General features: G+C 50.0%; 1 protein-coding gene across 2 annotated transcripts in view; it reads right to left on the bottom strand.

The window, feature by feature from the left end:
* Positions 1-4,724: 4,724 nt before the first annotated feature.
* The window catches only part of EIF2B3 (eukaryotic translation initiation factor 2B subunit gamma), a 104,724-nt gene continuing 97,522 nt past the window's right edge, over positions 4,725-11,926 (bottom strand). For both annotated transcript variants that reach the window (XM_064455232.1, XM_064455233.1), the window contains one exon: positions 4,725-4,941. In XM_064455232.1, the coding sequence (XP_064311302.1) occupies positions 4,889-4,941 (53 nt within the window). In that variant the 3' untranslated portion in view covers positions 4,725-4,888. The remainder of the gene's footprint in view (positions 4,942-11,926) is intronic.

The raw sequence follows: 11,926 nt of genomic DNA, 5'->3' as shown, positions 1-11,926 counted from the left end.
CAGCTGCACCCCAGCCCTGGGCACAGGTGTTCACACCAGAGACCATGGTCCTGGGGGACAGCGGTCGGTCACCACCTTCCCTGCCGGGGGCGACCCACATCCCGCTGGCCGCGGGGTTAAAATCCCCAACGAAAGGAGGGAGGAAGATAGGAAAAACAATCACAAGAATTTGTTTCATGCTGCCTGGATCCCTCCCTGCATGCAGCAGTGTTTTTGGACGGCCAATTTATAATCAGTAGTGTGGAATGTTGTAAATTAAATATTTTTAAACAACTTTGCTCTCTCTCTGGTTAAACATTTCAGAGATCGCTCTTTCTTGTCTGTCTCTTGCTGGGTGGTCCCTCCATTCGCCCGTACATCTTCCTCAAACACAATTAACCATTTAGATGTTGCACAAAGGAATAGCTTATGCATACAACACCAGTCGCTCGCTGCTCCGGCGCTGGGGGAGGGAGGCAAATAAGAAGGCAGCTTCTTTTATTTTCTACTAAAAACAAAAACAAGAAAATCCCTTTTTCCTTCCCAAACTATCCCATTTTTCCTTGAATTGTAAAGGCACCGATCCAAGCTCATCAGCTGTCTTGGTGCTCAGTCCAACAATCCCTTTGCATCCCCCCTCCCCTGAAATTCAGCATTAGCATTTTAAAAGCCTTAAACATACAAGTTTATTTAGACTCAAGCTCTCCCAAGCTCTTGGTTCCATATTTATATACACATGTATTTTAACATATATAAAATGTCTGTCTATAGGACCTGGAAGGAAGTTCTCGTCTGCCGGCCCGTCTGGGAGGCACAGGCGCGTCTGTGGACCTTGGCTCCTGGGAGATGGAGTGAAAACCGACAGGATCCAGAAATCAGCCGCCCAGCTGAAAGTGAGCGAGCCTCTGCGGGCTGGCTGCTGCAGAGATCCTCGGGGGTTTGCTGGGTGCTCGGCCCTGGTGAGGGCACCTCCATGTGCCCGATTAACCCTGCGGGTTGCCCGGCAAGAATGGCCCTGTGCCCTTGGCTCCCACCATGGCACTGGGGGGACTGGGGCAGGGCATGGCGGGCAGGCTGTAATGCCAACAGAGCCAGCCCCAGTTGCCTGCCGCCACCTTCAGTGCTTTAAAACAGGTGACCAAAGGCCACAGGAACGGCCGGGCATGACAGGAGGGCAGCACCGACGGCCACTGCAGTGTCCCAGGACCGGTGGTACCCAGGGAGCAGGTTACACCATGCACTGTGCAACATCCAGTTGTCACACCATCACTGCTGGCACAGGTGACTCCTCTGTGAGCCCCACCTGGGGCTCGATCTAACCCTGCCCCTGCAGGACACCAGGGCCTGGGCCAGAACAGCCACTGGCCCTCGCTGCACTTGGGCCAGCGTGGAGGCAGCAAAGCACCTCCTGAAAACACAGATGTTCCCCAGCCCTGCAGGGTGGTATAAGGAAAATTCTCATCTCCCAGGATGAGAAGGTCCCACCAGCAAAGTCCAAAGCATGGGCAGGGCATGGTGAAAACCACTCCTTCCAGGCAGCCAGAGGAAGGAAAGCAGGTGCAGAAGCCAGCAGGGAAGCCAGCAGGAGCAACATGGCTCTGCATGATAAAACTTGGGGACTGGAGGCAGTAAAAGTGATGCCCAGCTCCAAGGGGTTCAGGAGAGTATTATTGCTAGGGCTGTACACACAGTGTCACCCTGACAGGTGATGGGGGACCCACACCTGGGGACTTGAGGCCATATGACCGCTCAGCCTGGTGCTCCTCTCCCCTTCCTGTCCACAAGCCGAAAAACTGTCCCAAAAGTGAGCCCAAAGCCTGGTGCAAAGAAGGATTTGTGTCCCTTTGAAAACCACTGGGGTGGGGAGTCCGCTGTCCCCGGGAATGGCTGGCTGCTCGCCTCCTTCTCTTGTGGCTCCACTCCAAGGCTGCCAGGAAGACGGGAACCATCGACTTTGGTTTGACTGCAGAAGGGATCAGGTGAGCTGCTGCTTCCTGGAAGATTGCAAGTCACCTACAAAAGCTAGCACGAATGGCTGAGGGAGGAGAGCCACAGCTCTGGGTATCTGTAACAGCCCGACAAATGCTTTTCCCAAATCTGGGTCTTGCAAATGGGCTTGGCTGCCAATATCCCGGGAAGGACCTCGCTGCAGAGCTGCTGCAAGCAGAGCCTACCTCTCACAGGAGCCTGGGCAAGGGGGCAGAGCTTCAGGTGCCCCGGTCACGGTGTGCTAGGGTGAAGAACCCACAGGAAGAAGTACAGGCCAGGTGTGTGCGCACACTGCCACTGGGCTCTGCAGCTGTGCCAACCTGCTGCACTGGTCACAGAAAAAGCCTTTTAGGAGCTGCTGGCAGGACACTGCTCAGTGAAACCCAGGAGCTGGACGTGCTGGGGACCTTGCTAGGCATCACAGCAGCCTCTGCTTTACTCTGTGCAGATGCAGCACGTGACTTGCCAACCTTCTCACATCAACCCCAGCTGTATCTCTGCCAAAGAAAAGTTCAGGACAAGCCTGTCCAGGAAGCACCAGTGCCTACAGAGCTGGGAAGCTCCATCTTTTCAGAGAAACGTTGACTATAAAGCACCGCCTTGGTGCTAACAGCACCGTGACGGGCACGGGCTGCAACGCTCAGCTGCCTGGCTGTGACACAGCAGCAAAGCGAGGAGACTTACTTGCTGTCTGAGGTGACCTGTTCCTCAAAGCTGGTGAGAGCCCATACCAGTAACACCTTCCCAAAGGTCTGTATGACCTAGGATCAAGCAGTCACATCCAAAACTTCCTGGGAACAGAGCTTCCTTTCCGCAGTTGCCTCCCCAATATTTTTTGAAGACCATAACGTTTATCACTCAGTTTGTAAAGTTGCCTTGCTCAACCCATCATCTGCTCACCTGATGATGACGGCAGTGTGGAAACCAGATTAGATGAGGAAGGGTTAACCTCCCAGTGCCCGCCTTGGGATTCCTGAAGGCCCTATTATCCCGAATTATTTTTCATAATTACTGCCACACACGTAGACTACATCAAGAGTGAATCTTCACTTTGATAATTTGTGCTGTGAAATCTCACTTTGGGATCTACTTTTATCTCACACCAAACACCTGCAGGTCGTAAAAGGCAAAAAGGAAAAGAAAACGCCTCAAATCCCGGCCAGGTTTTCAAGTGTCAGAGAACACTAAATTAATGCTAAATTCTAACCGACACAGTAAAGAGCCCCCCACCCTCTTCTTAAATTAGCTAAACAAAAGGACTGAGTGTTTAACATGTAATTAAGGCACAAGGAGGTAAAGCTGTAGCTGTTAAGTAAGGGGATGCAGACTTTTCAGAAGTTAAGATGTATCCTAAAAATGGAGAGGGAGAAGGCTTTGTGTTTAAGCAACAGGACTGGGAATCAAAGTCCCTGCAGACCTCCCCTGGCTTTGCCACAGCCTTCTGGTAAAATGCAAAGCCAGGTAATTACGCTCCACTCTGCTTCTACACACCCAAAATGGATGCCTCGCTCCCTCGCCGCACACAGAGACAAGAACTCTCTTTAATTAACCTTTGTAAAGCCTCTGCGATCCTTGGATGAAAAAGGCTTCGTACCTCAGGAACATGTTTGCACACATACGCAAGGCAAAACCTCTAGCACAGAGCTGGAGCTGAACTGCAACAAGTTTCTTCTTTCTGCAGGCCTTGAAGCTCATCCCATACTTTCCATTCCAGTTTGGTCCTTTAGAGGTCGGATTTTGTTTATGAAAGTTGGGGAATGTCTGGATTATAATCTCTCTCCTGTCAAATTAGCTAGGAAATGGTAATTTTCCTCAGGGGACACCAATGCCCATGGAGCACACATTTATCACTTCAGTTAATGAAATATCATCCCAGCTGGTTGCTGTAAGCACCTCTGGATGTCAAACTGCCGGGGCAGATAAATGTCCCATTGAATCATACTAGATTCTAATAAACAGCTTTTAGGTAGGAACTTGTGTCCAATTTATAAATGTTAAAGAACAGCTTGTGTTTCAATCCCGTCCAGGTGCTTTACAATCCTGGCACAACCCCTGACCACAAGGCTGTGCATTTTGCATTAGCGTGCTCGACTCATCTCACAGACGTAGGTATCGTCATCCACAGACGACCTAGATGTGGGGAGGGACCTCTTGTCAGGGATTAGGAACAGCGGCCGACAAACAAAAGAACCATCAAAATAAGGCAGAGAGCACCCACCGCTCACACCCCACTTCCACACTCCACACTCCCCCGTCCCTCCAGCCCTCTCGCATACTTGCTCTTGGGCAGGGTTTCAAAGTAATGGACCAAACTCAGCCCTGATGGAAATGGGTGCCAAACTCCTCAACTGCATTACAGAATAGAAAAGGCGCAGATTAAACACTTCTGTGCTATGGGGCGACATCATGTGAGAGAGAGAGGAGGAGGAGGCTGGCGAAGCTGCTGGGCTGCAAAGAGCAGCCTGCGTTACCGGTGTGTTTCACTGCCCACCTGCTGTGTTGACGAGATGCACAAGCAGCATCCCAAGTAGTTTCTCCCAGGCTCGGGGACGGTGGTGCAGGACTGCAGGGACGTGGCTTACATCGCAGGGAGGGCAGCTAAGTCATTCTTTGGAGTGGGCACAGTCTGTGTGGTCCCCGCTCTCCCTTCTGCTGGAAAAGTACAGTGCGTTCGCTGGGTGTGCAGGAACCGATATTACCCGGCACAAACCCGCGTGCATCCCAATGAGGGGGGGAGGGGCTCATGGACACACCGCTCTGTAAATACTTCTTTATTAAGACATAAATATAAAGCTTAACAGGAAAGGAGCAATGACAGGGTAAACTGTGCCAGTACTGATCCGTACGGATGATCTTACGGTGCTTGAACATCTGGTTCTGCTGCTGGCTTCCATAAAATCATCTTTAAAACCTACTCGGGTTATATCTCCATCAGCTGTTCGGTGCCCACAATGACTTCATTAACATGTTTGGCTGAAAAGAGAGAGGGAGGAAAAGAAGAGGAATTGAGTTTTGCAGCAGTGCTTCAGACCTTGCATTTTTCAAATCTGCAACTTTAAAACAAATGAGAAAAGCAGATTCTGGGGAACTCGAACACGGATTCGCTGCCTTTCTTTGGACTCCAGCATGTCTCTGACAGCATCCCACACACATGGCAAAAGCCTAAACAACTGACTAAACATCAGGAGGTTTCTCTAATGAGAGTTTTCACATGTATGTGTCACAACTAAACAAGAGAGGGCCAACGGAAGTCACAGCTGCTGCTGACAGGTGTACACCTAGGTTGAGGCAGTGAACCATCGACATCCAACATGGAGATCTGACATAAAGTTAAAGATCAGTAATCCACCCTGGCCCTAAAGTGCGCTGTGTGCCCTCAAAATGCATGGAAACTGGGGAGGAGCGGGGCTGCTCAGCATCGGGGAGCCATCACCAGGGCAGGGTGAGATCCTCTCAGCAATCCCACCTCAAACCCGGCAGCTTAAAAATATGGGCTCTTTTTTTTTTTTTTTTAATTTAAACCTGACTTCTCCCTCCTGATTCAAAAAATCTGGATGGAGACTCTCCAGAAGTTTCTGCATGAAGCAAGGTCCCTGAGCACAGTTATCATCTTTGAGGGTAACAGTGGACAGCCCACCTCAGAGTCCTGTGGAGCAACTTTGTTGGAGGGGTAATTTCTACAAGGTCACTCCTTTGCCTGTTCCCAGGAGCTCTGCACAGCCCCAGTGGACAGATTAACGTGCCAGTCCCTGCCCCAGCACTGTTAATGCACTGTACTGAAAGAGCCTTCCCTTTAAAATGCAAAAGCAGCTTGTCAGGGAAGGACTGCAAATAAGGGATCTAAAGCCAAAATAATAAAAACACACAACTGAAAGCCCAGAGCCTAAAAAATCCAAGCATGTGGCCTCAGAGCGTGACACAAAGCTGGGTGTGCTCAAAGTGGGTGTCCTCAGGGTACCCTGGGGGGAGCCGGTGCATCTAAATTGCTCCCTGGGAGCTGGACACCTATTCAGGTGGAGCTCAGGTGGTCTGACCGATGCCCTTAGGCTCTCCATCTCCCCTTCTGCACATTAGGAATAACAATCAGCTCTGCAGCCTGGGATAAAGCATCAAGGCCTGTGAGGTGCAGGGATACCCTGATGGAGGCTGTGTTGTCTCCTACACCTTACGCAGCAGTGGGGGTGGATAGCCAAGGATGATGGAAATAACGAGTTGTGTTTTATTTACCCACCTAAAACTCCTCCCCTCAGGGGAGTGGATTTTGCAAGACTGCTGCAAAACAACAAAGATGCCACCTTTGGCTAAATGAAGAAATTCCTGGCAATCCCCAAACTGGCCGGGCCAAGACAATGCTTCCCTTGGATTAAAATTCAAGACATTACCTTTGCACCATGCAAACCATGGCTCCAGAAAAGATTTGATCAAAAACTGCTCTATAAACTTCAAGGAGTTTTGGACCATGGCAAGATAATTTCCCACTACAACCCCACAATCACATGGATCCTGCTGTCTCCTCAGCCTGGCGGACAGAGTTGGATTAGCCACACAACCGCCTTTCAGAGACCCTCTGTCAAGGCAAAAATAAGGTGACCAAGGAGCTGCTTCTCACCTTCAGCATCGGAGTCACTTAGTTCTTTGCTCACAGTATTTAGCAACAACTGATAATTAATCCTGCAGCCTCGTGCTAACACCTTGGAGCTCAAAGTTGGAACGTGAAGCCCAATCTCCAGCAGTTTGGGCAGGATGAGCAGAGGTGGATGCAGTGCTCAGGAAAATGAGGGACTGACTGTACAAGTGCCAGGTGCAAGTGTGATGTAGGTAGCACCACACAACCTCTCCAGCACAGCTCTGCCAATCGCCCCAAGTCCAGCCTTCAGCACCTCTCTCCTCCCGTCCTGGACCCCACACAGCTTTGCCAAGGTACCTCAAATCCAACCTGCAGCACTTCTTGCTATAACATTCCTCACCCCCAACAACTTTCCCAATATATCTCAAACAGGCCCTGTAGCAACTCCTGTGACTCCATTCCTGAACCTCCTCCAAGCAGACTACCTATCATGTTGATTTCTGTGATGTGAATAAGACCCTGGCTACCATCCAGTGAGAGTAATTACGTTATGCCTCTGCAGATTAAACATGCCTTCATCTAGGCTTATAAAGAGCCATGTCAATTTATGGTTCTATATATAGGTTATCTGTAGCAATACTTTTTAATAAGGAACTTCTTGCTTCATTTCAGACAGCATCCTGCACTGTCCTAAACGTACAGAGCTGGGGCGGGCCCCATCACATACTTTGTTGCAGAGGCAGTACCTTATTTGTATTTTGCACTGACATGCTTGTAATCGCCTTATGATATCTTGCATTTTACACCTGATGAGTTCAAAATGCTTTTCAAGAGTGGGCAAATAGGCGCGTAGCCATTTTATAGATGGGGAAACTGAGGCAGTTTAGGGAGTTTGAGTAGCCAAAGCCACAAGGGAAACCAGAGCATGCATTCCCTCATCTCCCATTCCTCTGCCTGTTTTGTCTCCTCCTTGATCCGTGTGGCCCAGATTCCCTGAAGTGGGCACACACAGCCTGCCTGGCATGTCACTGCTACCTCAGAGACTCACGTGAAATCACCAAACTCATTTCTCCTTGTACAGGCTAAACGAAAACACATGAATGTGCCTGCCTCAAATCCACGAGAAAGTTTTTAAGCGATAAAGGGAAAGGTTTTGCTAGAAACAAAGCCCAATTCCGCTCCCCCAGGGGATGCGATAGGCAGATAAGGATTCACCCCACTTCCCTCTTCCCTTCCCAAAGCCCTCCTTGCAGAGGGAAGGGAATTCAGACTACACTATGTGTGCCAGAGAGCCAAGCTGCAGATAGCGTTTCATTATCAGCCGTGGCTGCCAGTTGCCAGTGGCTCTGGCTGGTACCAGCAAGCTCAGTTCATGCAGAAACTCTGCCTGAAACTCTGGGGGAGGAGGGAGAAGTACCTCACATGCTTAGCTGTTCAGCTCCCTTCTCCTTCCCCAGCTCCCCATTAGGGATTTCTTACCAGGCTGCCTTTTATCTGACACTGGCAGGGTTACAGATGCATTCAGCCCACAGAGAAAGAAGAGGGATTAGAGAAAGGACTTTCAGAAAGCCTTAGAGTTGGACTCTGCAACCTTAAATCATGTTCAACTAGATCTTCTCAGATTGGGAGCATCTGGTGCTAAGCAAATCCAGAGCTGATCAACACATTCAACCTCCTGATTAGCACTTCGCTTCAACTTGCTGACGCAGCCCAGCCTGAAGTCAGCCTGGGTGCTTGAACCGAGTGTCCGCGGAGATTTTACTGAGCGTAAATCAAAAACCTGTCACTCGTTATATATGCATTCCTGCTTTGGAAGACATTTGTTTACACATACTGTACACTAGCCCCTTAAAAACATACGCACAAGGCAAGGAGAGCTAGAGAGCTGGGGAGCAGCACAGCTTTTGGTGCTTGGCTAAAAACAAATTGTAATGCAAATAAACAGAGGGGCGGAAATGACTGCACAGCCCAGCAGAAACCCCACCAGCAGGCCGGGGGCTGGGGACCCAGCGCTCCCCAGCCTTCCTGGCAGGTTCCTGCCAAGCTGCTTACAGAAAGGGGATGCCGGAGCATTCCTTTAAAAGCCATGTGAAAGCATCTCCTTGTTGTTTGCTCAATTAGCCCCAGACAGATTGCTGCTGCTGCTGCTGGTGGCAACGCTGGGTTGTAAAGGAGGAGGGGAAGGAGGGGAAAGGGAGGGGAAAAAGAAAAAAAAAAAAGAGAGAGAGAGGAAAAAAAAAGGTTAGGGCCTAGGCCCAGGACCACCACGAAGTTCCAGCCCTCAGGGGCTCCAGAAAACGTTCAGTTTACTCACTCAATTACATACACTGTTTTATAAACCCTTTAAAATAAAATAGAAAACAGTCCCTGGCACAGAATTACTGCTCTATTATACAGCAGTGATGAAAGCCACTGCTGTGTATTTGCTCTCTTTAAAGCAAGAGATAGTTTAACTTAAAAAACTAGGCGGGGGGGAGGGGTGGCTGCAGAAACGCATGCACGAAAACACGCTGTGGGTGGTTCCTACCACATTCACCCAGGACAGAAAGGATCAGAGAGTGGGAGAGAAGAGCAACTTGTCTCTGCAGTGATGGTTGGCCCTGCAAAAGCAGCCAGGTTGGGGGGGAGAGGAACTAAAGGGGCTTAAGGGGATGGGAAGCAGCTGAAGCTTGACTTTGGGAGGCTGGAGGGTGTTTTAAATTACATGTAGAGATAAAGAAGGGAAGCAGGTGATGGGGGCTGATTTGTTTGTGTTTACAGAGCAGTGGGGCTTTCCAGTCAAGGCCTGCTCTCTCGCCAGTCACACTTTACTTAGGTGATCACTGGAGATCAGGGGTGGCCACGCTGTGGCCCCAAAGGCCAGGAGTGTCTCACAGATTTATCCCAAGCGCTGCATCAGCCCCACTATGCAGCTGTCCGCTGAGCCTGCAGGTCTCCGGCAGCGATGCTCCCCATGAGCTGGGTGCTCCAGCTGCTCCCAGGGTTGGGATGTGCAACTGACCCCAGGGGCATTGGGAACGGGGCTGGAGGTAGCTTCAGGCAGATCAGCTCTGCCCCACAGCTGGGGCCTCCAGCCCAGAACGGGTGGGCAGTAGATATCTCACTCCTGCCTCACACCCACCCTGAGCAACTGCCAACGCACAGTGCCGGTGCTCACCTGGTTCAGCTGAGGCTTTTCTCATAGTTCAACCAGTATTAACCCATTTGCCCTCAAACTCATCTGGGGAATAGATGTGTCTTGGGAGTGTAATAGTAAAGGCAACACTGAATTCAGTGCCTGAAGAGAGATGAATTTACTGTGGCTTGGAGCAGATGGATGGCAGGGAGTGAAGGAACTAGAAAGAGAGCTGTATGGGACAGTGATCAGTCAGGGTCTTAGGAGAAAGGTTAGTCAAGGGAAAAGGAAACCAAGAGCTGGGGATGTGCCTAAGATAGCAAGTTCCCTGGGGAGGGGGACACACCTGAAGTCCTAGAAAAGTGTTTAAGAAAGGGACTAGATTGTACCGATCGATGTGCTCCCACAAGGTATCACCACCTCACAGCAAATGAGAGCAGGGATCTCAGAAATGTCGGTCTGAAAGATTCTGTCCACACTTCCTGCTAAGGTGGCAGAGATGCCATATTTGCCTAGATGCTGCTGCCTGCTGTGCTAGATGCAGGTTGAGGTCCCTTTCCTTTCTCAGCATCCATTGGGGTGTTCTTCCTGGCTCTTTCATGTGGCTGAGCTCTAGCAGAGCACAAGTGGTTATTTTCTCTGTGTGGAGCATGTAAAAATATTTCCACAAGGTTAGGAACTGCTGCCTTATGGGTAGACTTCACAATCAACACGCTGCGAATGTGGCAGCTCGTTTAACCCGCTCACTCAGGAAGCCTGAACTTCCCCAGCTGGGAATGGCAGTGTGCGCAAGTGTGACAGTCCCCAGCAGCAGAGGGGAGGACAAAGCATCGCCGGATGGATGTTCTAGGGAAGTTTTATGCCACCGCTAAGGCCAGAACTCATAAAACATTTTTATACAACTTGGAAAAGAGGCTTATTAGGATCAGTTAGAAATGTAGTCACTGCATAGTCACTGAAACAAAAATGACAACCATTTAAGAGACGCCTGTTTTAACTGCCAACAATATCGTTGTCACGGACACTGAGTAGTTAAACTACTTTAGGGAGCAAATCTTATGGATGTCTCAGTTTTGCTACAAGTTTACACCATTCCTACATCATCTCCAGCTCATCTTGCACCCCAGTGCACAATAGACATGTGTGCACTGTTTAGTTTGTGTCCATTTTTCATGAGCTTTCGTACCTCCCATCTGCACTGCAGCATGCTTTCTGATCCTGACCTTGTGTCGTGCTAAGTGTTTTCACTTCCTGAAGACTTCACCAGGAGGTACTCAGCATCTTGCAAGAGCAGATGCTCTCGCCCCTACTTGAATGAAGCGAGAGCATCAGAAAGTCCCTCAGTTCCTTCCTGTCCCTATCCTGCTCAATCTTGGCTGGCAGAAGCATCCTCACAAGCAGTCACCCATTCATACGTGGAGGTTTCATAAACTGTACCTGCCTTCAGAGGATGACATTAGAGAAAAATGTGCTCTTTGGCCCTCATTAAAATAAAACAATCTTACTCTGTTTCATTGAGAAGTCCTAGGACTCCAAGCTTGGAACAGGACTTGGAAAATGATCGGAAACAGGAGCCAGTCCTTATTGGATATGTGCCTTTTTCTGTTCTTGTGAAAAACCACACAGTTTTGGCTACGTGATAAGCCTCTGGAAAAAAAAAAATCTCAGCTTGCACATGTTCTCAGGAGAGCAGCTAAAAGCTCCAGAGACTCTGTCTGCAGTGAGCACTCTTGACCATGGAAGTACGGGAGGAAGGCAGGGCTTTCCCCATGATTGTATCCCTGCGCTATGGACCAGTGCAGCACTCAGCACAGAACCGCTTCCCTCCTGTGCCCAGAATGATCCTGCCTGGGCAAGACAGCAGTACGGAAAGGGATGCAGTCTGACTCAAAGCAGTCAGGGGGCAAGTGCCAGATGGGAAATGGAGCATGGGACTGTTAGGCAAGGGGACTGGAAATAGCAGCTATGGTCAGACCAGAGGAGAAGTCAGGTGGGTGTCTGGGAATAACCAAGTAAGAGAGAAAAACAAGAATCTGCATGGGACAAAGACTAGAGGGAAAAACAAAGAGAAGGCTGCAAATGGGATGAGACTGGTCCCGAGACAAAGCCATAGCAGGGGGCTGTGAAGCAGGAGTCAGGACCAGGGGGGCACCAGTGATACAGCTGGGGCCCACAGCTGATGCTGGGGGCAGGAGCAGCAAAGCCTACAGTAACTAGACCCTTCTCCTCCCAGCACCAGGAGTGGATCTCAGGGCTGCTGACACCCACGGACATCC

The sequence above is a fragment of the Phalacrocorax carbo genome, chromosome 6 (genome assembly GCF_963921805.1).
Source record: "Phalacrocorax carbo chromosome 6, bPhaCar2.1, whole genome shotgun sequence".
NCBI lineage: Eukaryota > Metazoa > Chordata > Aves > Suliformes > Phalacrocoracidae > Phalacrocorax > Phalacrocorax carbo.
The sequence above is the reverse complement of the archived record's forward strand: the minus strand, read 5'-3'. Positions and strand labels throughout refer to the sequence as shown.